At 50.3% G+C, this 25,917-nt stretch overlaps 1 protein-coding gene and 1 long non-coding RNA gene across 2 annotated transcripts in view; one reads left to right on the top strand and one right to left on the bottom strand.

Annotated features, from left to right (window-relative positions):
* SYP (synaptophysin) overlaps positions 1-10,359 on the bottom strand; it is a 249,977-nt gene extending 239,618 nt beyond the window's left edge. The window contains exon 1 of the mRNA XM_069645272.1: positions 10,213-10,359. Coding sequence (XP_069501373.1) covers positions 10,213-10,230 — 18 coding nt within the window. The 5' untranslated portion in view covers positions 10,231-10,359. The remainder of the gene's footprint in view (positions 1-10,212) is intronic.
* Positions 3,160-25,917, top strand: part of LOC138567254 (uncharacterized) — a 54,122-nt gene continuing 31,364 nt past the window's right edge. Inside the window, exon 1 of the long non-coding RNA XR_011302145.1 lies at positions 3,160-3,273. This is a non-coding gene — a long non-coding RNA (uncharacterized lncRNA). The remainder of the gene's footprint in view (positions 3,274-25,917) is intronic.

Here is a 25,917-nt window from a genome sequence, read left to right as displayed (position 1 = left end):
AAATAAAAGTATATAATGCATTTAAAATGGTGCTTTATTTGTTTTTTTTTTAATAAATGTGTTTTTTGAAGTTTGGAACATGATGTATTAAATAAAGCAACTATTTGGCTTCATATTCCGCTTCGGCCGAATAGTTGACAAACTATTTGGTATTCGGTCCGAATACTAAATATGCTATTCGGTACAGCCCTACTCCATACACCTAATCTTTGTCAATCACCAGTCAGAGACATTAACCCTTTAAGTGCCTTTTTGCATAGACTTGCACAATAGCCTAATTACCAATAAAACACTGGTTTAATGAAGTTCGTTTCTGATGCGCTTTCGGCCACTTTGTAAATTGACGAGATATACAATTTGAAACTCTATAAAAACATTCTTTCGTTAGAAGGTGATATTTTCTATTTCTGTGCAACCTCAACACACTCTGGGATTGTTCAATTGCCTGAGAGATGTAGAAATGGTGCTCAGCAAAAACCTTAAGCCGCCTCTGAATGCAGCACTTCCAGTCGCAACGCAAGAGAGGACCTTTTGCATCAGGAAACAGTCACTAGCCAAGGAAGGAGGTTGTTACCCAGCGCTGCTGGACACCGTGGATTGGAAGCGAGTCACTGAGGGGCAGGACAGCTTCTGTGTGCCTCAAAGTGCTATAACCCTCTACAGACGCAAATCTCATCACAGCCATCACTAGTTCTGACTTTTAAACCACTTGAAAGTCTTGGGCATATTTAATGACTAGAGTCTGACTTTTTCATTTTACTCAGAAGACAGACTACTTAGGGCTTTGTATGAGGCCACAGTCCACAGAGTAGATGGTCCATCCAATAAGGGGAGTGTGGCCATGGATCAGGGCATCGGCAGCGCAAATGATATTGGGACAATGTTTAATCAGACCTAGAAGGTTATTTCTTGGGATGATGTCGATTGGAGGCAGCAGAGTGGGGGCTGGGATTAATGGTAGGACCAATTGTACCAAGTAGCGCATCCAAGCAGAGGCACCACCGTAAGAAAGCCTGCAATGGCAGTGGGTGGACTGCGGAGAGCAGACTGCAGAGTGATGCAGAACTCCAGCCTCTCGTGCGCGACTTCTGGATGTATAGTGGTGTGGAGTGTGCTGGGGATGCCGATCGAAAGAGACAAAGACCAAGTCAGGATTGCGGGAGATGTATAGAGCTTGTCTGAACTGGTGGCAGCTTACCTGCTTGGATATATAGTTAATAACAAATGGTGGCCTGGTAGATCCATACCATGCTGTTCTTTTCCTAATCATTTCCTCTTTGGCATGGTGTTAAACTCTTTTGGTGTACAGAGTTCCAATATGGCATTTCATCTGGTTGTTTTGGCTGGAATTGTAGCATTCAGAAAATGTTTGCATGGCATTGGGTTCTTATGTGGATCTGTATTGGTTTGGAATTAGAAAAAGGCCCTGTTCTAGTGGAACTTCATATCTTCTGCCTCCTGATGCCCCCTGTCCAACCCGCTCGGCAGGGATAATTTCAGCAGACCAGCCTTGCCCTTTGCGGTTCCCTTCAAACAGGAAGGGTTCTGTGGTGGACTTTCAGAAGACATCTCACACACGGAGTCTGAGAAGACTGCAGCCCTCACCAGAGATATGCTTCAAGTGGCCTTCAAGTGACAACGTAAGCCATCGCTGAACCCCTGAAGCAGGTGACTAGTCATAGGATGGAGGGTGCATTCAAATGATGGGCCAATCTGCCGGGCACCTGAAATAAAGGTGCGAGGCCCCGAACCAAGCTTGCCATAGTTACAAAAGTCAGACGTGGTCTCGTTATCTCGGGTGCATAAGGTGGAAACAGCGGGCTTGCCATGTTGAGCTTTTCACATATGATGAAGGAACCGGTTAAATTGCGCAACATCCTGCTCAATGTGTATTTTTTACAAAAACGCTGCACATTATTTTAAGATACAAGTAAGCACGCCTTTTATAATTCAATGGACGAATTCATTATTTTATTATTATAAATGGTGGATTGCCAAAAACGTTTTCTTCCTGGACATTCTCTATACAATCCAAATGTCTATTAATCAATTTACAACATAGAGGAAAGCATTCCTTAAAATACCTCAAAATAAACAAAATCCCTTGTTCCAATCATAATTAGTACAAAGTTGCCAACATGTTTCTGTTTTTTTTTTTAATGCATTTGAGCAATTCACCAGGGTGAACACTCGTAAAGGAATCCCAATTTCATCACGTCTATATTTTCAGTTTGGGGATAGAGCCCTGTGTATTTTTCTCCCACACGGTTGCCTTGTTTTCACCACCATGGACACTTGGGCACACTTTTGCCTTGGATAGCCAAGCCCTATTTTTAACCCTCTGAAAATGCAGCTCTGGGTAGCCTCTGAGTGGATATCTGACTGAAGAATGTAAAAAAGGCATAGTGGGGCCCTCCTGCTTGGCCTCGCGCATCCCCACAACACACGGGGAAGGCGGCAGTGTCCATTTTGTGAATTAACTGCATATCTGCAAGCGGGGTACCCTAGCTACATGGGAGAGGAATGGCTCCCAGAAACCCTCTCTCTGTCCAGTGGTCTTGGCACGCAAAGGTAAGGGCGGCAGCATGTGTACCAGTGCTCTCCATGGCACTAGCATGAATCCTTATTGGAATTGGACGCTTTCTGACATTTTCATTGTACCTAGCAAGCCAGTGATGCCCACCACTACCACGGTTTTAAATTAATATAGTGGACTGTCGTGAAAAGCCCACCAGAGGCCACTGATCTCTGGGGTGCCCGTGGCAATGGTCCCCTTTCGCTACAGACTGGGGAGCAGGTAATCAGTCAGCAACATTGGCAATATTGCAATCTCAGGCAAATAGTAAGCCATGACCCCTACTTGCTCTGACTCACCATGAGGGAAATGATGCTCCGGCTGTCGCACGCTTTCCTCTTACCAACATCACGTGACGCACTGGCAGATCACACATGCAGCCTCCAATGAGCAGGCCACAAGCTTGGATTTGGATTCTTTGATTCACACGCTGCTCCCAAAGGCGGGTCCCGCTGGGGCTTTGCACACACACTATTGGATCGCAGATCGCAAGATAGGCTGGGATATCCACAAATCAGGCACCAGACATGCCTATTTAGTGCCAGATTGGCATGCCACTCATGGCCACTCTGGTGAAGCACCTCGAGAACTGCTGCACCGTGAATGCCTTGGAGATTCCTGTCTTCCAGGGATCTATGGCGTTTCCTCGACTTTCTTGAGCCAGATTGCATTTTGCTGAATTATCTTACTGGAAAAAAGTAAGACTGAGAGCCCTACCCTCTAGTAATATAATATAATTGGTTATTTATAATGCGCTTAATACCCAGAGTTTCTAAGCGCGGGAATCGAACATGCGTTGCTCTCCATCGTCTTGCTTCCAAGGAAAGCGCGTTGCCCCTGAACTATCCTCTCGAGACCCTCCCTCACCCAGTCAGTCCCCCCATTATATATACCTAACCCAACCGCATTTTCTATCTATTTAGCTGTTTTTAAAAAATGGTCCAAAATGTTCCCAAATGGAATTCGCCTAAATGTTTGCTCGAAAACATTGGGGCATACCCCTGCCGGCCTACGAGGAGATGTTAAGCTTGTGAACTCCTAACGTGGATAAGAATTTGTTTCCAAGGGTTTGGAAGACCGTCCTCCAGGATGAATGGGGCCTTTCCCATTGAGCTGTGTAGCCATCGTGGCTGACCCGCTCTCAAGTCTGGAAATCCTTTGTGCAAAGCCCAGCATCGTGAGTGGGTTCCTCAGAAGGAGGAGCACCTTAGAGTGAGCGGAACCACTCCAGTGGTCACTGGGAAAAGCAGGCTCGATCCTTCCACGCCAGGAGAGCTGCCTGCACCTATGTGGGTGTCCACCTAGCATCCCCCATTTCTGCCACATGGTGTCTGGTGAACCCGAAAAGCGACTTTGAATGTGCCTGCGGAGTCCGAGCCCTGTACCCCATGAACGGCAGAGAGTAACTATCAAGACTAGAGCTTCGGTGCGCCTGACCAGGAGCTGTCACGGGCCTGGCCCACCAGAACACTGGGCAACCTGCATCACTGCTGCTCTGCTGCAGACCCCCCCCTGGGCCTTGGGGGCCTGATTCCCTGGTGTCCTCTTGCCGCTGCCCTAATGCGATGCGACGACCCGGCAGCTCGACACACGCCGCGTCCAAGAGTCCGTGATTCCTGACACCGCGTTCGGAAGCCCATTATAATCTGGGGGACTGCAGGTCCCTGCTACCTCGAGCCAAGATGCGGACCCAAACTGCTTTGCATTTTGCACTTCTAGGACAATGCATGTTCCCAGCACCTTGGGTACAGCCACAGGGGACAGGTTGGCAGATATCGGATGCTCTTGCCATGCATCCCAAAAACGATTGCCTTCCGCAACACGCCCAAAAGGACTGGGGGGTGATCAGGGAAAGGAGCCTGTGCTTTAGCCTCCTGTCCATTGGAAGCTAGCAACCCCTTCAGACTGCCGCTTCGTGCCCCTTCCGTACCAGTCCATCTTCCTTAGATACACACCAGCATTTGGACATTTTTTGTTCCTTACAGAATGTGACGCGCGCCTGGTTTTTCCTACGCACCTCTAGCAGTTAGATCTTGGAATGTGACGCGCGCCTGGTTTTCCTACGCACCTCTAGCAGTTAGATCTTGGAATGTGACGCGCGCCTGGTTTTCCTACGCACCTCCAGCAGTTAGATCTTGGAATGTGACACACACCTGGTTTCCTACGCACCTCTAGCAGTTACATCTTGGAATGTGACATGCACCTGGTTTCCCTACGCACCTCCAGCAGTTAGATCTTGGAATGTAACGCGCACCCGGTTTTCCTACGCACCTCTAGCAGTTAGATCTTGGAATGTGTTGCGCGCCTGGTGTTCCTACACATCTCTAGCAGTTAGATCTTGGAATGTGATGTGCGCCTGATGTTCCTACGCACCTCTAGCAGTTAGATCTTGGAATGTGACGTGCGCCTGATGTTCCTACACACCTCTAGCAGTTAGATCTTGGAATGTGACATGCACGTGGTTTTCCTACGCACCTCTAGCAGTTAGATCTTGGAATGTGACACGCACCTGGTTTCCTACGCACCTCTAGCAGTTACATCTTGTAATGTGACGTGCACCTGGTTTCCTTACGCACCTCCAGCAGTTAGATCTTGGAATGTAACGCGCACCTGGTTTTCCTACGCACCTCTAGCAGTTAGATCTTGGAATGTGACGCGCACCTGGTTTTCCTACGCACCTCTAGCAGTTACATCTTGGAATGTGGCGCCCACCTGGTTTTCATACGTACCTCTAGCTTTTCGATCTTGGAATGTGATGCACGCCTGGTGTTCCTACGCATCTCTAGCAGTTAGAGCTTGGAATGTGATGTGCGCCTGATGTTCCTACGCACCTCTAGCAGTTAGATCTTGGAATGTGACGTGCGTCTGGTTTTCCTACGCACCTCTAGCAGTTAGATCTTGGAATGTGACACGCACCTGGTTTCCTACGCACCTCTAGCAGTTACATCTTGGAATGTGATGTGCACCTGGTTTCCTACGCACCTCTAGCAGTTACATCTTGGAATGTGATGTGCACCTGGTTTCCCTACGCACCTCCAGCAGTTAGATCTTGGAATGTGACGCGCACCTGGTTTTCCTACGCACCTCTAGCAGTTAGATCTTGGAATGTGGTGCGCACCTGGTTTTCCTACGCACCTCTAGCAGTTAGATCTTGGAATGGGATGCACACCTCGTTTTCCTACCCACCTCTAGCAGTTAGATATTGGACTCCCTAGAGGAGAGGCCAAAGTAGTTCAAGGAGGTTTTGTGCTGCTTATTTTTGTCAACATCAGGGAACAGTGTTGGGGGACCTCAGCTATACAGGTTTCACTCTCATGCCACTCTTCCACTGGACATTCCCACCTTGCTCCTTGCATCTCAGCCCTCAATCACCACCATATGACGGACCACCACCTCCAAGCGCTCCATACAATGTATTGGCACAAGACCGCTGTCTACCCCGAACCACGTATAAATAAGATCCACCTCCAAACCCTCAGCACAAGACAAACCCCACCCTCAATTCACAGCTTGAAGCACAACCCCACCCCCAGTCGCCAGCACAAGGAAGACACCCCCCACCTGTAACCACAGCACACAGCATACTCCACCGCCATCAACCCTTAACATGAAACAGAACCCAACAGACCTCGCCCTGAGCGCCCAGAATAGGGCACCCACCACCCTCAGCCCAAGCACAAGGTAGTAAGTAGTCCCACTATCGGCCTCAGCGCAAGAGGAACCTCCCAGCACAAGTCAGTCTGCAAGCCTCCGCTGCAGCACAAGAGAGGCACAATTCATCCACAACCCCACCTGCAAACCCAGCACAACACAGATTCACACCCTTAACCTCAGCACAAGACAGACCCCTTCCAGCACTACCTAAAAAGACCCACGACCAGCCCATCCAAGCCCAACCCCTTCCAGCACTACCCAAAAAGACCCAACTCCAGCCCATCCAAGCCCAACCCCTTCCAGCACTACCCAAAAAGACCCAACTCCAGCCCATCCAAGCTCAACCCTCACCCTCAACACACGACGATCTCGCCCTTAACCACTGCACAGAACAGAACCCCAACCTAAAGGACAGAACAGACGCCCATCCTCCACCATATCACAAGCCACGCCCCCTCCTCATCCCCGCGACAAGACAGGCCCCCCATTCTCAGCGCCCAGCCGCCCTCAACATCTGATGCACGACAGAGCCCCATCGAAACCCCCAGCGGCAAACTACCCCCACCCCGACCATAGCACACGACTGCCCCAGTAGACGACACATAGATCCGCTTTCTCAAACCCAGCCCGCCACTCCTCCACAACCACCCACCCCCACCCGTCCCCCCGCACCCACTAAACGGAAAAACCCTATCCTCACTGGCGGCTCCAGGCGGAGCCTCGTCACAGCACACGGCTGGCCCCCACCCTCCGACCCCAGGCAACCGGGACGGGCAGCTTTTCCCAAGGCCTGCCCCCACCCCCTAGTTGCAGACGTCGCCACGCCAGGACTGCCGCACGCCTGCTGTCATCTTGCCCTCGTCCAGTAACCGTCCTATTTGCCTTCTTACGTCCATGTGTACGTCATTTCGTCTCTTGCATTTAGGCAAGCATCTCGCTGACTGAAGTGCAGGGCCTGCGGTCAAGTCCCTGGTGCAGTGGGGCTGACGCGAGCCCTTGCTGCAGTGTGCCCGTCCACACTGGCCCTGCTGCAGTGAGCTCGTGCACACCGACTCTGAAATGCATCGAACTAACAAACCCCTGCAGCCCCGAGTCTGCCCTTGCCGACGCTGGCTGCTCTGCTGCACTACACTGGCAACCCCCTGATGCGCTGAGCCAGGGAGCCCCTACTGCACTGGTGCGATGAGGCCGCCTCTACAGTGTGGGTGCGCGCCCTTGCAACTGGCACGGGAACACGTGTTGAAAGGAGCTGGTGGGCCCCTGCTGCACTGTGCTGGCGGGCCCTTGATGCACTGTGCTGGTGGCCCCTGCTGAACTGTGCTGGTGGCCCCTGCTGAACTGTGCTGGCGGCCCCTGCTGCACTGAGCTGTTGGGCCCCTGCTGCACTGAGCTGTTGAGCCCCTGCTGCACTGAGCTGATGGGCCCCTGCTGCACTGAGCTGTTGGGCCCCTGCTGCACTGAGCTGTTGGGCCCTTCCTGCCCTGAGCTGAAGGGCCCCTGCTGCATTGTGCTGGCAAATCATGCTGTGCTGAGATAAGGAGCCCCAGCTGCTGCACTGAGCTGGAGGGCCCCTGCTGCACTGAGCTGGAGGGCCCCTGCTGCACTGAGCTGGAGGGCCCCTGCTGCACTGAGCTGGAGGGCCCCTGCTGCACTGAGCTGTCGAGCCCCTGCTGCACTGAGCTGTCGAGCCCCTGCTGCACTGAGCTGGAGGGCCCCTGCTGCACTGAGCTGGGGGCCCCTGCTGCGCTGAGTTGGGGGCCCTCTGCTGCACTGGGCTCACGGGCCCCTGCTGCACTTTGGGCCCCTGCTGCACTGAGCTGGAGGGCCCCTGCTGCACTGAGCTGGCAAGTCCCTGCTGCACTGAGCTGGCGAACCCCGGCTGCACTGTGCTGGCGAATCCCGGCTGCACTGTGCTGGCGAATCCCGGCTGCACTGAGCTGGCCAGTCCCGGCTGCACTGAGCTGGCCAGTCCCGGCTGCACTGAGCTGGCCAGTCCCGGCTGCACTGAGCTGGAGGGCCACTGCTGGACTGAGCTGGAGGGCCACTGCTGGACTGAGCTGGCGATTCCCGGCTGCACTGAGCTGGCGATTCCCGGCTGCACTGTGCTGGCTAGTCCCGGCTGCACTGAGCTGGTGGCCCCGGCTGCACTGAGCTGGCGAATCCCGGCTGCACTGTGCTTACCAGTCTCGGCTGCACTGAGCTGGTGGCCCCGGCTGCACTGAGCTGGAGGGCTCCTGCTGCTCTGAGCTGGAGGGCCCCTGCTGCTCTGAGCTGGAGGGCCCCTGCTGCACTGAGCTGGAGGGCTCCTGCTGCTCTGAGCTGGAGGGCTCCTGCTGCTCTGAGCTGGAGGGCCCCTGCTGCACTGAGCTGGCGAGTCCCGGCTGCACTGAGCTGTCGAGTCCCGGCTGCACTGAGCTGTCGAGTCCCGGCTGCACTGAGCTGTCGAGTCCCGGCTGCACTGAGCTGTTGAGCCCCTGCTGCACTGAGCTGTTGAGCCCCTGCTGCACTGAGCTGGCGGGCCCCTGCTGCACTGAGCTGGCGGGCCCTTGCTGCACTGAGCTGGAGGGCCCCTGCTGCACTGAGCTGGCGGGCCCCTTCTGCACTGAGCTCTCGAGCCCCTTCTGCACTGATCTGGTGGCCCCTTCTGCACTGATCTGGTGGCCCCTGATGCACTGAGCTGGCGGACCCCTGCTGCACTGAGCTGGCGGGTCCCTTCTGCACTGAGCTCTCGAGCCCCTTCTGCACTGAGCTGGCGGGCCTGAGCTGGCTGGCCCCTGCTGCACTGGGCTGGCGGGCCCCTGCTGCACTGAGCTGACGGACCCCTGCTGCACTGAGCTGGAGGGCCCCTGCTGCACTGAGCTGGCGGGTCCCTTCTGCACTGAGCTGAGCCCCTGCTGCACTGAGCTGGCGGGCCCCTGCTGCACTGAGCTGGCGGGCCCCTGCTGCACTGAGCTGGCGGGCCCCTGCTGCACTGAGCTGGCGGCCCCTTCTGCACTGATCTGGTGGCCCCTGATGCACTGAGCTGGCGGGCCCCTGCTGCACTGAGCTGGCGGACCCCTGCTGCACTGAGCTGACGGACCCCTGCTGCACTGAGCTGGCGGCCCCTGCTGCACTGAGCTGGCGGGACTGGCCCTGCATTGAGGGCGCGCGCCCCTGCAGTTGGTAGGGGGACACATGTTGCAAGGAGCGGGCGAGCTGATGAGGCCCTTCTGCACCGGGGTGCTGGGGCCCTGCTCAGGTGAGCTAATGGGCCCCCCGCAGTGAGCTAATGATCCCCGCGCAGTCTCTGCTCCTGGTGCTGAGCCCCTCCCCCGCGTGCCCTTGGCCACACGTCCGCCCGCGCCCCGCCCCCTCGCCTTCATGCAGCGCTCAGGTGTGATGGGGGTCCTACCTCTTCTGCTAGCGGGTCTGCCAGCCATATCGGATTTCGCCGATCAGGCCCTTCACTGCCCCCCGCCCCACTCATTTGCCGCGGCCCCCTCCCCTGACCCCATTTGCCCCCATCCCTCAGATACCACGTTAGGCTTCGTGGTCCTCCTACCCCTTCACCCCACCCACACCCCAGCTAGACCCCGTCCCCCTGCTTCCTCGGCGTCGCGACGACCCCGTTACACCCGGCCCATCTTCCTCTCGCCACCGCTCTACCACCCTCGCCCTCGGATACTGCGGGCAGCCCTGCTCCGCCCCCTGCGCCATGCCCGTCTCGCCCCTGTCTCCCTTGCTCCTACCACCCATTGCCCGTTATCTTAGATGCTGAAGGGTAGCCCGCCCCGATGCCCCCCCTCCCTGGTTTATCTCCTTGCTGCACTTGATCTCACGTCCCCGCGACAGTAACCCCCCCCCCCCCGCTCCTTTCCGCCCACCCGTGCCTCCTGCCCCCGTCGCCTTGTGTCAGCAACCGCCCTCTACGCACCCAGCCCCCGTTAACGGTCCCAATCCCCATCGTTAACCCCGACGCCGGCGGACCCCGCTGGCCCCCTCACCTGGTTGAGCACATCCATGTCTGTTGGTAGAATGGGTGAAGGCAGCACTGCGGGGGCGGGAGGGGGGGCTCTTTATCTGCAGCAGCCGAGGAGGAGGAGGAGGAGGCAGGGGAGGGGTGGGGAGGTAGCGGCTCAGGCACGGAGCACGTCAGAGCTGGGGGAGGGGGGGGGGCAGGACACCATCTTGGTGACTGGCAGAGGGCTGGGGAGACGGAAAATGGAGGATGCAGGAAAGAGGAGCAGAGATGGGGAGGGTTAGGACAGACGCACACACCCGACTAGAACCCCGCGAAGGGTGTGCCTGTGTCTGCATATCTGGGGGCGCGTGTGGAAATGGGCCTCGAGCCCAGGGGTGGGTGGGGGCGGGGTCATTACCCCATGCAGTCTGTTTTGCCATAAAGCAAGCACATTACTTCCTTAATTCAGTAGATTAGACATTTGCCTTGCAGCTGTCCTTGCTGCCCCCTCGGGCGTCCACGCCCTCGTCCTCGCAGTATCCAGCAGCGTTCTTATGACCCCCTGTTCTTGCTACCCCAGGTTTCAACGACATTAGCACTTTAGTGGCAACGACATCTTAATAGCATCTCTTAAGTGAGCATTTAGGGTGCCAGCTCCCCGCTGCCTGCCTTTCTTTGTTCTGCCAGGACGAGGTCATTAAATCTGCCCCCTGATAATCTGCAATTTACCCTCCCCCTGTGCCCCCTCCCCCTCAGTGCTTTATCTAAAATGATGCCAAAGAATAACGGAGTGAGGTTGTTGGAATGCACACACCTTCGTTATTATCTCTGTACCCCACAGCTTCATCACAAGTTTTCACAGCTGTGGACAAGCCCCGTACGCCCCCCGGACATATTTTTGAAATGGGGCCCGGGCATCTTCAACCGGCCCCGTGTTTGCCTGTGGCAGTGCCTGTCTACATGTGGGGCTGTATGCATCTGGTAATGTGTTTTTGTGGGAGAATAGCTGGGGCAGTTCCCTTACGTTTAGGTGTGTGTTAGGATAGGCCTGCAGGTGTGTGGTGGATCTGTGTGTGTTTGGGATGGTAGCAACATGTGATGTCAAACACGGTAATATAACATGTCGGATGAGATGTTCGTGGGCGTTGGGCTATGAGGTATAGCTGTAGCCTGTGTGAGTGTGTGTGTGGGAGAGGTGTGTTTCTTGTGTTAGGGCTGATGGACTGCGTGTGGAGGAATGGCTGCAACAGCTAGTAGTTGCTAACATGTCTTGTGGAACACATGGTGTGTGTGGGAGTATGGTATGTGCTTGTATGTTAGACTGCAGCAAATCACCACGGCAGGGATTTCCAAACGCTGAGGCCTATCTTGAAGTTGGCATATTGAGCCCATGCCGGGGGTACCCAACCCGAAGTCGGCAGAGGAAAGGGAATGGGTGAAGTGGTAAAGGAGAGAGGTTACAGATCAAAGAAACGGGGGTTCAAATGGGGGTGTCTGGGCGTCCATGCCCATGATGTTGACACGTTGTGTTTGTGAGGTGGTGTCTGGCATCCGCTGTCAGTGTGGCGTCAGTAAAGGTGTGCCTTGTGCACGGCTGTGTGATCACCGAGAAAGGCAATGGTGGGGGCGGGTGGATGTATGTGTGGTTCTCGTGGTGGTGGTTGATGGTGATGGGGGATTGCTGATGGCTGTTTTAGGGTGCACTGGTAGGAGGTGTGTTTCTGTGTCAGGGGAGTGGTGGTGTTGGACCTCAGAAAGAGGGACTTTGGTGGCTCGTAGTGAGCAAGCAAAGAAGCACTAGGTTCTCTGAAAGGTAGTGCTTCCCAGGGTAGCTGGCAGGCAACTGCATCAATGGCACAGCATCACGGCAGGCAGGTAGGTCTCACAGGTTCACGCATGGACTCGCTGAAGCAGGCCGCCACTTGAAGTAGACGCGGCTTTGGTTGAAGGAAAGCACGCAGGCAGCTCCCTATGTTCATGGAGTCTGCCCCCAAAAACGGGTCAGGCTGGCAAAGCTCAACATTCATATTGGGAGGCTGGTCTGAGAACTGCAGCCGGTTGCCTCAATTCTTTCAAGGGTGAGCTAAGTCTTTGCCCTTTTCACCGTGCACATGGGGGAGAAGGATAACCAGCGGAGATCAGACTGTTCATGGTCCAGTGAATGGAATGGTCGTCAGACCCCAAGTCTGGCGATGGTGATATGGAACAATCACAGCGAACCACTGCCAAGACCCCATCCCTCACCAGAGAGAAGTCGCTGGAGGTGACCCATCCCTCACCAGAGAGTGGTCGCTGGAGGGGACCCCATCCCTCACCAGAGAGAGGTCGCTGGAGGGGACCCCATCCCTCACCAGAGAGAGGTCGCTGGAGGTGAAAAGCCTAAAAATACATGGCACTGTGGGGGTGGCTAATAGGTGTTCCACTGTCAGCATCAGTCCAAGAGAGAAGTGGCACCATATTGGCCCATTTTGCTACTGGTCTTTTAATGAAAGACCATTGTTTGCCTACCTGAGAGGTTGGGGTCTAAATCATGTGGATTCAAACTGATTTGGGGGAAGACGAGCATTACATATTCCCCGCCACGCTGGAAAAGCAAGTAATCCCATGCTTGCCATGTCCACAGTGCCATGGGAGTATAACAGGAGCTACAACTGGATGCAATCGTTATTCCACTTGTTCAGGTGATCATCTCACGTGCGTGCTCAAATGCCTATGAGGCTTAATGCATGCAGGGAAGTCCACAGGGAGCATCACAGCGTGCGGGGGACAAATGCACAAAGCAGATGGAACCATCTCTAGCAGGAGACTTAGCAGTGGGAGGATAGCTCAGGGGCAACACACTCGCCTTGGAAGCAAGATGATGCAGACCCGATCCCCGGGTCCCGCTGAGAAACCTCTGGGTAGTAAGCGTCTAATACACAACCAATTACAGTACACAGGAGTCATAACCATGCAGTGCTGAGATTTCAGATTTTGAAAAACAATGGAAAATTGAAGAGGGCAGTTAATTGCCTGTTTAACTATTATGCCCTGTGATGGCGACTGCCCACTTCCTTAAGCTCTCGCAGGGAAGCCTCAAGAAGCCACCTTTAGGACAGGTAATTGGCATCCATTAATAAGGGGGTGACAACACTCACCCTAATTACATCACTTGTATTCCTGATTAAGTGAGTGTCGCTCACGTGCAATATTTCCTGTTCATCATTCTTTTTATTGTGATTCCACAACATTTAAAATACAGTTTTGAACAGCCTCTGACAAAAGCCAATTACTTCATATTAATCACTAATGGATTAAGGTAACCTACAGCATTACAAAACATAGTTGCACATGTTTAATTATGATATATTCTCTGACCAGTTCTTGAAAACGTGTCACTACTTCTCTGCCAGCCTCATCCAAAAGACTTTCGAAATTACAACAAACAAATGCCCTGCCCACGTGACGCGAGTCGTCTTTAACGTTCATGGTCAATCCCAACCTTCCCATTGTATCACCACAATCATGGGGCAGTTTCCTGTAGATGTGTCGCAGTCCACCCTCTATGTCTTCCTTTACACGAATTCTAAATGACACCACAATGCAAAATGATCATTCAATCCATTCAGCGTAGTGCGCCGTAATGTATAGATCCAATAACCATCACGTTGTTTGAGGGTTCTTTCTCGTTCATGCGCGCTCTTGCCTTATCACGCGTTCGCGCATCTTGCCTTGTGATGCCACGTATTAAAAGTCTCCGTTTGTATTAGACTGCATACTCCGATTCCACCTTGCTTATGTGTCTCACATTTGCAAGCTCTGATCACGCCACAGTCCTTTACAACCTTCCAACCAGAATATGAAGAGCGCTGTGAGGCCATTCAGTGCTGGGGATGGAGAAACAATCAGGGCTTGCCTGAGAGCTTTCAGCACCGTGGACAGCGACACAGGAAGGAGAGCAGGCCCGCGCGCCGGGCCTTGGACTGGGGAACAGGAAGGGTTGCGTGAGGAATTCAGCACCATGGACAGTGGCAGCGGGAGGCTGGCACACTGAATTCAGCCCCATGGACATGGGTGGAGAAAGGGCTGCGGCAGGAAATTCAGCACCATGGACAGGGGCGCAGGAAGGCTGACACACTCGTTTCAGCACCTGGGACACCGTCACGGGAAGGACTGGAGCAAGACATTAAGCACTGGAAACAGTGTGTGAAGTTCTTCGTCAGCCCACAGCAAGGATTTGGGGAATAGGACAGGCCTAGAAAGCCCTAAAAGGACAGATCCAGCCAAAATAGGGAACGTAGGATCTGCACAAGAAAGCAATGACAACCCTCGCCTACAGGGGCGAAGCCAGCCTCAAAATTTGGGGGGGAGGGGGTAGGGCTGAAAGGATTTTTCCAAAAGTGGGGAGGGGCACACGTAATCATCGATAGAACCTGCAAGGGCACCACCGGTTGTATCTTTGCTTAAAAATGCATAGGTGACAATTTACTCTTGGTAATTAACAACATTTTCTGCATGTGGGCAATGACAATTATTTAAGGTGAAGGATATCTTTTATTTTGCAATTTGAAATTTGTCACCCTGGAACAATTACATTTCTACTACATTTGAGTCGGTGAACGCAGGTCTCACCCTCTGATGCTACTTTAGGCCATTTAGTGTGAACATTTCAATGTCATGCAGAGTTTCAATAAGAAAAACACGTTTCAATGTAGAATAACTTTTCTGTATTGTTTATAGGGTTTTGTACAAAACGGTAAAAAAGTACTGTACAGCATTTATAAAAAAGTTAGGGGATGGTCCGACTACGGCACCGGTGCTACTTGAGACCGTAATACCTTATCTCTCAGGCTTTTGTCCACGAGGGTCAAGTCTATTTGTGAGAAGGAATCGTGGGCTGCTGGGTAGTAGGTGAAAGGCATATCCCCTGCTGGCACCGGGCGGAGGGAATCATAAAATCCCAGTACCTCATTGACCCCTTTAAAACGCTCCAATTACCTTGGATTAACTTGTTCGTTGCTCGCCCATACCTTTGCGGTCCCTCTGCGGTCCAACACCATGTTGAAGTCCCCTCCCACCACCAGTTGACCTTCTGCGAATTGAATTAATTTATCTCATACTTTCTCCCAGAAATCGCATTGCTGCACATTCAGGGCGTATACTGAACCTATTGTGAACTTAACCCCATGCAAAAGACCCTTCGCAAACACATATCTCCCATTGTGGTCAGCCAAAACCACATCAATCGTAAAGCTCTGACTGGTCGAGACCAAGACTTCTACCCACCGCCTCTTTTTGACATCTGAGGCCATGATCACTTCCCCCACCTCCCGGGAGCGTAGTCTGGGATCCCCTCCCTTTTTCCACGTGTTTCTTGTAGACACATCTAATCAAGCTTGGACCTCTTGAATTTACGTAACACCATAGATGTTTGAGGGTGGGTTAAGGCCTCGGGCATTAAGGGAGCCAATCCGCATATCACATTGGCCAGACATCTCCTTTTTTTCCCACAAGACCACCTATTCCCCTCTCTCTTGAGATAAAACCACATTCAGGACCCTTTGAACTGGCTCTCAACTCCACACCATTGATTTAGAACATTAACTTCTTGAAAAAAAGCCCCTCTCCCCTCCTCAACAGGCTCCCCTTCGGCATCCAACCCCATCCGGAACCATCACCCCTGACGAGATTGAATCACCAGAGGTCCTTTCCCACTCACGGCACTGCTCACTCAATCTCCCCATTTCGAGCCCCCAAACTCTTTTTCTACTACCTGCATGAATTCTTTCGATATGACTTCCCCCCCCCACCCATTTTGAACATGGAAACACCATGTCATACCCCTACACAGACTCTTGACTCGAGAGGGGCCTGCCTGGGGCGAACCAAGCGTTCTGTATTTTCTGGAGCCTGGGACTTTACGTCTATTCGGGCCCTTTAAACGCCATCGTCTGTCTTCTGGGCCTTTCTCGTCGTGAACCTGCTTTGGTCCGTCCCCTTCCAGTAACTCTACCATGACCCTCCTTATGCCCTCCTCGGTCACAAGTTTATAATTGTAGCCCTCCACTTCAAAGGATACAGAGAAGGGGAGCCCCCACCGATATTTCACCCCCTTCTCAGTGAGCCACTTTGTGAGGGGAGCACATAAACGCCTCTTAGCCAGGGTAAGAGCGGATAAGTCTTGATAGATTGCCACCTGCTTATTGCCTAGGGCCACGACTTTCGTACTCCTTGTCTTCTCAAGGATGTTGTGTCTGTCTGGGTAGTTATGGCACCGCGCGAGTACCGAACAACAGGCCCCTCCCCATTACTCCCGCTCTATGGACCCTTTCCAGTTTGGGCTCATCCATGTTTTCATCATCAAACAGAATTTTCACCAGCTCGTGTATGGTTCTCCGCCGGTCCCCCTCTTTTTTCCGGGATCCCAAAAAATCTCAGATTGTTCCTTCTCTCTTGATTTTCGAAATCATCCATCTTTAGTGCCACCCCACACTCCCAATTCCGCTACCCTCATGTCCATCTGGGTTTCCAAGGTTTCAAGGGATGTCTGATTATGTTCGACCGCCTGTAGTCTCTCATCCATGATACCGATTCTCACATTTGTTCTGTGTACTTTTCTGCCGATGTCTGCCCTCATTCCTCTAATCTCCTCTAGGAGGGTAGCAATGTCTCTTTTGGTGGACATGGCGTCGCTCCCTGCCTCCAACATGTTGGGGTTGGGTTTTGTTCTCCCCTCCTTAGGTTTCTGGTACTCAAAGTGATCTAATTTTGCCCTCCAGCTCATGGGCAGGGCAGGTGCCCTGAGGGAATAGGGTGATCGTGACCCAACAAATGTCACATTGTGATGTGTAGCTCTTGTTAATATCAGGGCTCAATTCCCTCACTTCCGTGGGCCCAAGCACCGTCGCACGCCTTTGTTACTGCCTTTACGCACGTTCAGGTCGGGGCCCCTGGATGCTCGTACTACATGGGGGGGGGGTGCTTGTGCGATGGTGGCCCCTCTTTCTTTCCTCTGTTCTACTTGGGTCCGGTTATTGCCAGATCCTGTGTTCTCCCCTCAGGTCCAGGGTTCCCAGCAGTTGGTTCCTCGATAGGGCGGGCACATGTCCCAGGAACAAGTCCCGGGGGCCCTCACCCTGGCTGGGTCTGATGGGGCGCACTGGAGCCCCTCTGGGAGTTCTGAGGGGGTGGCTGCACTCCAGTCTGGTTCTCCTCCCTCGCTATGTCCTCTCCCTCCCCACCCCGCGTTGATGCTTTTCTCGGGGGAGGGGGGGTCTGGGTTGTGCTGCAGGCCTTCCCGGAGGCGGGCACATGCCCCAGTGGCGAGACTGGGGGCCCTCACCTCTGCCAGTGCCTCCTGGGCGGGTTAGGGCCGTCTGCACTCCACTTCTTATCCTGGCTTTGGTATTGTTTCCTGGACTTGGTTGTGTTCACTCCAGTCCTCTCCCTTCTCTTCCTCAGCCTTCCTTAGTGTCAGCGTGTGGTGGGTGTGAGTGTGTCCCCTGGCCGAGTGACACCACTACCTCCTCCTGTGGCTCATTTTTATCTTAGAGGGATTGAGACCTCACTCATTGCATACCCATGGGATGTTTCCTCCTGGTTTGTCCTGATCACCCTGCTCCTCAGAAGGGGCACGCTACATCCTAGTGGCTATCCCTTTCCTCTTTTATGTCTGTTGTTCACAATGCCTGCCTTAGTGCCCGCCCACTGCAGGCTCTGTTGAACTTTTTAGGAAGGGGGGTGAGGGGGTAGCCCCCTTATTATTTGCCCAGAGGCTGCCTCTCTTTCTCCAGGGATCCCCTTGTGGCCCGAATGATAGCTGGTTCTCCTGCTCGTGTAGCGGGGCCGTGGTAGAGGCCCTGCGGGTGTTGCATGACCGCGGCCCTCTTCCTTTCCTCTGTGTCCGTCACGCCTGTGATGCTGTGGGATGTCACTCTGTGGGGTCCGGAGCACGCCCTGACTGCCGGCCGCCGAGGTGACAGTCGGTGGGGGGGGGGGGTGGTCCTGCTTACCTCCTTTGCAGCCCTCGGCTGGGTCCTCCTGTGGTGTGGAGCCGGTACTCTCCCGCCGATGCTCACAGTGGGGGGAGCCCCCCCTAGGTGGACCAGACCTCCCGAACTAGCCGGCCCCCCTGCTGACTGGGGGGGTCTCTAGCGTCTTTATTTCGCCCACCGTGGGCTAACATCTACAGCGAGGGCACTGGTTGATCCCTCCTCCCGGTCTACTCTGCTCTTCGGTCTAACCCGTGCCGGGTCCCTCCTTCTGTGCGCGTTGCGCCTCACCGTGTTCAGACCTCAGTGCGTTTCCGTGTCGTGTATGCTGGCCACATTATCCACTATCTCTCCTCAACAGCGATGTGTTTTTCGCCCGCACTTTCGTCCCCAGGGGCCCCTGCTAGCTATCTTCCTGGGGGTACAGTTTGCTGGATGGGGGGCTTCTAAGTGAAGGCTCAATCCACTTTTGCCGGGCAGATGGCGGGAGGTCTACGTTGCTGCTGCCTCCATCAGCGCGCTCCCTGGTGGCCTCCTTCCTCAACTTTCTTAACATCAATTTTAGCTGCACGGTCCTTGCTTACATGCAACATTGCAAGTGATGCTAAGAGGCTGTTCAACGTTGAAGTTCTTAGGTGATTATTTATAAATGTCAAATCAGAGAATGAGCGTTCGCAAGATGCAGAGGTCACTGGCAAAGTCAATACTAAGCGCATACACTTTTCCATAGTGGCAAAATACCCACTTTTAAGAACTTCAGGAATATCAGCTAAGGTTTTAGCATTGCCATTCAGAATATTCTATAGAACAGTAATCTCAGACATTGGTTGAGTGGCACGAAAGTCAAGCGAGGGCTGCATTTAATTTAATTGCAAAATGGCCTCAGCACGCAGGAAAGCTGCAGACTCTGGCACAGTCAACGCCTCCACTGCTCTTATTAGTCCCATGTTGTCTATAGTAAATTAACGGCGTAACTCAGCCAAAAATCTATCTACAACCGGCAAGAAAACGTGTGCTTTTAATTCTTGTTCTTTAGTACTCTCTAAATGGTTACGCTGCCCGACGGTACCAGTTGTTACAAAGCCACCCAAAAGTCCATTCCATTTTCCTTTCCTTGCACATCTGACAGTTGGCACATCTATACCAATTTCTCTGTATAAATCTACGAGCAACTGCCAGATTCTGCTCCAATCATCCCGTGTACTTTGCAAGCTGCTTATCACAGCATCACACAGTGTTTTGGCCTGTGCAGAATTGATTTGTGGCGACTGCAATTGTTCACTCAATCCCTGTGTCAATGACAATAAATTATCAAACATTATGATGTTGGCCACAACTCAATAGTATTCACATTCGCGAGGAGCCTGCGCCCCTCTACACGCACATTGGCACTCACATGGACTCCAGACCCCACACTGGAGATGCTTTCTAGCACATCTATTATTCCTTTAAATCGCTCTTTTAGAACCATTAGATATCACTACATTGACAACACACAAACCAGCTTGTTGCATGAATTCAAACAATGCATCGGGTAGACTAAAGGCATCCAAATGTTCAAGCGGTTGAAATGTAAGAGAATCCTCACGAACCTCAAAGCTGTCCTTTGCACAATAACGCGCACAACTGCTCAACGTTCGACACATCACACGTTTCCTCCGCAATAATGCACATCATGCCAGCCTGACGAATGTCATGGACTATATTTTGCAATATTTGAGATGCACAGATGGCTAGTAATTTATTTGTATTTGTATTTTATTATTTATATAGCGCTTTACACGAAAGCGCTTTACAGCATAACAACCAAAATACATTGAACACGGAACACAGAAATACCATTCTTTGGCATACTTTCACATTTTGATGCAAACACAGGATCAAACACCTTCACAAGGTGAACTAATTCCAGAAAATGACCTTTACCAAGAGAATCATCAGATTCACCTTTGCCTCTAAATGCTAATCCTTGTCTTGCCAAATAAATTAGTAATTTGCTGAGACGGCCTATGTATTTCCTATTCTCAGACACTAGCGTTTGATGAGATTTTGACATTTTGGCTAAAATACTTCCATGTCTTTTACTTTGCTTGAAAGCAGAGGTGTTGCTAGGGGGGTATTAGGGGGCTATAGCCCCAGGTCTTTTGGTTGTATCCCGGACAGAATCTCAGGGGCTACAACAAAAAGGCTACCTAGCCCGAGTCCCGACGGTCCCGACATTAGCATAGCCTCAGATCTTTTCCATACCTAGCAACACCCCTGCTTGAAATCCTCCCATTGAGCCATGCTGTTGAAATGGGACTTACATATAGAGTACTACTCAAAACGGCCCAGCGAGTGCTTCTAGTTTCTAAGACCGATTGAAATAAATACTGCTTCTAGACTGTCATGAGCTGGCGAGAACACACGACATGCATAGCAGAAACTTTCATCTTTCTGAAGGCTGTACTCACGCCAACAGTACTTTGTGTACCATTCTAGACAAAAGGACCAATACTGTTGTCTAAACAATGTTTTGGGGGAAAACTGTAAATTGAGGTCGCATTTGCATTTCCTTTAGTTGGTGTATCTCAACATTACCATCTGTGCTGTGGGCAAGCTCTTTGGGTACTTTGTGTGCTCCTAGAGGTTGGCTGCTGTAGGGTGCATATAAAGGCCCTAAACAGAAGTCCCTTTCTCATTAAAAGCAGGATTTTTCAACACTGACACAAAATACGCTTTACTTGTGGCTGCAAGTGGAAACTGAAGGTCGCTTTCACCTGAAAAGCATGATTTTCAAAAACTGACCCCAACAACGGTTTGACATGTGTAGCTGCAGTTTAAATGTGAAAATATACCATTGCTAACATGAACATTGTCAGGGAAAAATACATGGTGTGTGTTGACAAAAAGTAATGTATATTATGTTTCACATACAAAGTACATGAACTTGTGTCTCTAGGCAAACCCTTTTGCTAGCTGTTGGACGCATGTCACCACAAACTCCCCCACTGGAAAGTGACATCCCCATCTAATTACAACTGCAACAAAGTGTGTCCAGCTAAAGGTGTTGAAACCCCAGTGTTCCCCAGACGTCCAGGCTCTGAAGGCTGTTACTGCAGGACAAGTTCCCCTTGGCTGGAGCATGACAAAAAGGTGTGAAGATTGGGGGCTACAACTTCAAACAGTGAACCAACTTCAGACAGCTAGCTGCAAACACAAAGAGAATAATAAAAACTCTGGTTACAGGCTGACCCAGTAAGACCATATGGCCTGAAGGCAGGAGAGTTGCCATTTGTTCCACATAAAGATTTACAATTAATTTAAAAGGACTATTATAACTTGGGCCTTTTTCCCAGCAACCATAAGGCAGGTTTTCTTCATCTATGTAGCATGTTTTAGATAATTTCCAGGCAATTTTGGAGATATAAAATGCATACACCTGTGACTCATGGAACTGTAATGGCCATCTAAGATGTGTTTCAGGCTGATATGACAATGTTTCAAATGTGAGATTAGGTGAACGGGTGGAGGGTGAAATTGGGAATATGGGTAATAAAGTACATATTCAAAATAATAATAATAATGTATTAATGTGTTATAGTTTATAAATACACTTTTCACATATTTATAAATCATATGTATACAATCTCATGAACTTAATCCCCATATAAAATAAAATCATTAATATAAATGTATACTAAATTGAAACATATTAAATCAAACGCAATAAATATACCATGTAGGCATTTACAGATTCACATGTTTACCATTCTCGTTTCCATTTCAATATAAAACCAAATATACTATATAAATTCAAGATCAAATGCCAAGCAAATCAGTTGTGTTCAAATAGAGATTCCTAATAAGCTCTCGACCACTAACCAAACATTATACATCGCTATAAAACACTTCAGATTTATGGACTTAATATTACACCACCAAAAGATTGCCTCCTTTATATGTTCTATATTATGTATATATTTCTCATAATATCTTTTGTAGGTACGTAGCATTTTAGGGCAATTATTTAATAAATGTTTCCCTGTCTCGACCGATTTCTTGTCCTCGCAAAGCCTGCAACAGCGTTCTAAGCTGGTTAATTTTTTTACTACGCCAGTGTTTCCCAGGACTGGAAGATGATTAACCCTAACTAGTAGGATAAATCGTGTAAATCTTATTCCTGGACATAAATTTAAATATTGTTGTGGGTTTTTATATGTGTATAACGTGTATTTCACAAATTGATATTTTTTAAGATCTTCAAAGTGAGTATAGTTTCCTAACCAATCGCCTAGATCTACTTTTCTTGGCAAAGCAGATTTTACAGTGGGGGAGAATTCTCCCTGCTGGTTAGTCCAATGTATCCCTGCTAAAAAAATGTCAATATTGATCTTTAGAGGAGACTTCTTAGACTCCCTCATCATTTCATGTCGCAAAGAGACCAATAATTGATTACTTGTTGCTGCTTAATCTTCAGGGATAATTCTGCCCTTCTCTTAAGAACCAGCGATTTCAAAGATTGCATCCCCAGTTCATGTCTGATGATAGCCATAGGGATACAGGTAGGGAGGCCCATAATATTTTTCCAGAATTTGGCGTCCACTATCTGTAGCCACTTAAGATCAATCTGCTGCAAAGCTTCCAGGCCATATATCATCATTGGGGTGAAAACTAGTCATAACTGTTATACTTTTTTTTTTAAAAGGGCATAAAAGTGCCACACAGCTGTGCAAAATGGTGCAGACCTGGCTGTTGTCTTATTTAATTCCCCGTGGTTAGCAGAATCAGAAAATATGAATATTATGGCAGTTATTAGTGACATGATAAAGTTTTGCACATAACTATATTTTTGCAAAAAATTGACATGAGAACAAACAGGGCTTGTAAATTAAGCAGCCATATGTCTGCTCCAGACCCCTAAACCAATTCTGACTGGGAGGCTGGGTTTGGGAGGAGAGAGTTGAGTAACTGTCCAATCCTTTCCGGATGACCTCTTGCAGGGCACTTACCCAAGATTGTAAAATTGGTGGTGTCATTGCTGCTATATAAGAGGCACTGCACCAGGAGGAGGGGCCAGAGCTTCTGAAATTTACCATCAAAAGAGTGCTGCTGCAACTAACCATCTGACAGCTGCAAGGGAACACCAGAGGAGATTGTTGAGAGCGCATCTGGGTGGAGCTGTCTATTGCTAGGAAGGCCTAAAGCTGACTGGGTCCAATGGTGGAGAGCGGGAGGCCAACCTTAGGAGTGGAGTGACCAGACCCCTGCCCTATCTTTCCAGAAGGTCCTGACATGCAGCTGGCTGTCCTGAACTTTAAACAGAGACTTTCTGTGTAAGTAGAACTGAGCCCTGGGAAACCAAAAGGTGGTCAGTCTGCTTGTCTTAAATCCTTTCCATTTTTAGTGGGCAGGGGGAGGGTGGGCAAAACTGCACAGATCCTTAGCATATTTAACTAAAAACATAAATGTAATTAGTTTTCTAACATTGAGGAACTTTTTTGAGATATCATAGGCCTGTACCTTCGCGACCAAATCGGGGTTACTTGGTGATTATTAGCCTTTTTAGGGTTTTTGTCTTTTGTGGTTGGATCTTTGTCGCATGAGTGTAGGTCACTACGGAGACACTGAGTTCCTCTACTCCGTTTGTAAACTGTAGGAAAAGTTGCAACTGTGCCTGCACTTATTTGCGCCAAGATAAATTACTGGTGTATTTCCTTTTGCTATGAATGACAAATCCAAAAGTTCTGTTGTATTTGATAAAGTTTTTTATTTTAAAATTTTCAGCCGCTCTTGGATGACACGTGTTTTGGCGTACAACCTGCGCCTTTTTCAAATCCGGGCCTTAAATGTGTCATTATGGTTCATACAAAGAATAATGTTCTTGTTGTAAATGAAGCACTTTTAGTCTTGGGCTCAATCCCACCTGAAAATTCTGATGCTCGCGCGAGCATCAGAATTTTCAGGAAAGGCTCTTGGGGTTGCCTTTGCTGTGGGTCTCTGTTTTCCCGGGTTTCGGCACATTCTCCATACAGTCTGGCTTGGGTAACCAACGCTATGTATCGGAAGTATGCCTGCTCTCAAGTGACCTAAGAAAAATGGAGAACTGTGATGCATTGGGGTTAGTGTTACGTCATTTGCTTTGGAAATCAAAAAAAGACCATATCAAGGTTATTATAAGCTGAGTATTGCAAGAAAAAAATGGATCAGTTGCTGAATTTTAGGAAGCAAATTGTAAAGAAATGTTTTTTTTAAAAAAAAAAGCTCTATTGCCAATTCAGAAGGGAAGCTCTTCAATACATTCTCTGTATTTTTACAAAATCCGCCACTTCGAAAAGGAAAAGAATAAAAAACAAGCATTTTCTCCTTACACCCCAAGACAGTGGAATCTTCTCCCCGTCAGCATCAGTCTCGCCCCCATGCTCCTAAAATTTTAGAAAATAACGCAAGACCCACCTCTTGAAGGAGTCCCTCTACCCCAACACCTAGACCATCATGTTGCCCCCCACACCACCTCACTCACTAGACTCCGTCCTCCCCACCACCCTGTACAGCTGTACCCCTCTTCTGTGCCCCTCTGTATCCTATCCCCCGCTGTATATCTCTTCTGTTACCTCTGCAAAGCACTCCATTATGCATCTGTACTGTTGTATAGCTCTGTAAAGCACCCTGCTGTGCAACAGCTTTCAGTACAGTGCTTAGAAGCAAGAATAAGGTGACTAGGGCTTTATAAGAACGTTATACTATATTAGGACGTTTTATACTGATTAAGATCCCGAGGTGAACGAGGAACCAAAGTTGGCCCTTGAAATGTTTTTCAAAGTGCCCCCATATTACACTGTGTGATCAAGCCGACCCCTTCTTAAGTAGGGTTTTGGGGTTTTTCCACAAGAACTTTAGGAAAAGTGTTCCAACTAGTGAACTTCAAAGCAAATTTGGCCCTGTATGTGGATTTAAAAGTTGTTAACCATACTAAAAAAAGAATTACTAATTCCATTTAGCAAGAGTTAGGCTTTATAACAATGGCTTTACTTCAAATGGATGTGGGGGATGAGCGGAAGGAAGGCTTCAGGGAACATGGGTGTGGGTGGGAGGAGCAGAAAACCAAGAGACCAACACAAAGAGACCCATGGTGCAGAGGCCCACCGAGAATTCTCCAGAGCTCCCTGTAGGCCACTGTTAAGGTCTTGGAGGGGACAGGTTGAGGTTTGTGGGTAAATATTATTTTTAACTGCACCGCTGATTAAACAACATACAGTAGTCGCGCAGATAGCTCAGTGAATAAAATGCTTACCTCCAACAATTGCAGGCCTACACTTATCAAGTTAAGTTCAAATCCTGGCTTCCTCCTTCTGAGGTCGATACATTGAGGACCGTTAAATTGGGTAATAAATGCAACTGCTGTTAGAGCTCATAGAAGCTAGAGGAAACAGTTATGAAGCGCTACGTAGACGAATAAGATACACAGTAACACCAAAACCTGAAATACTTTGGCTTACACAATAGAGAGGTAGACATTCTGAAAGAGGGGGTATGAGGCACCTGCCTTCAGACACTACTGCTCACATCTTTACATTCAAGTAACCTATACAAGTGGCAGAACATAAATCAGCACGCTTTGCACATACCCTGCAAAAGAACTGTGTGCAAGCGCAACACATAACTGCATTATAAAGCTTCCAGACACTTTAGTACAACCGCCATCCAGACCCAAAGAGGCCCACTGCCATAAGGGCACTGTTAGGTTTACTGCACATCAGCTTCCCTCTAAGGTCCAGTGGCTGAGCTGTACTGGCAGG

This window comes from Ambystoma mexicanum, chromosome 2p, assembly GCF_040938575.1.
Source record: "Ambystoma mexicanum isolate Mex_15411 chromosome 2p, UKY_AmexF1_1, whole genome shotgun sequence".
Classification (NCBI taxonomy): Eukaryota; Metazoa; Chordata; class Amphibia; order Caudata; family Ambystomatidae; genus Ambystoma; species Ambystoma mexicanum.
Note: the sequence above shows the minus strand (reverse complement) of the source record. Positions and strands in the feature narration are given on the sequence as shown.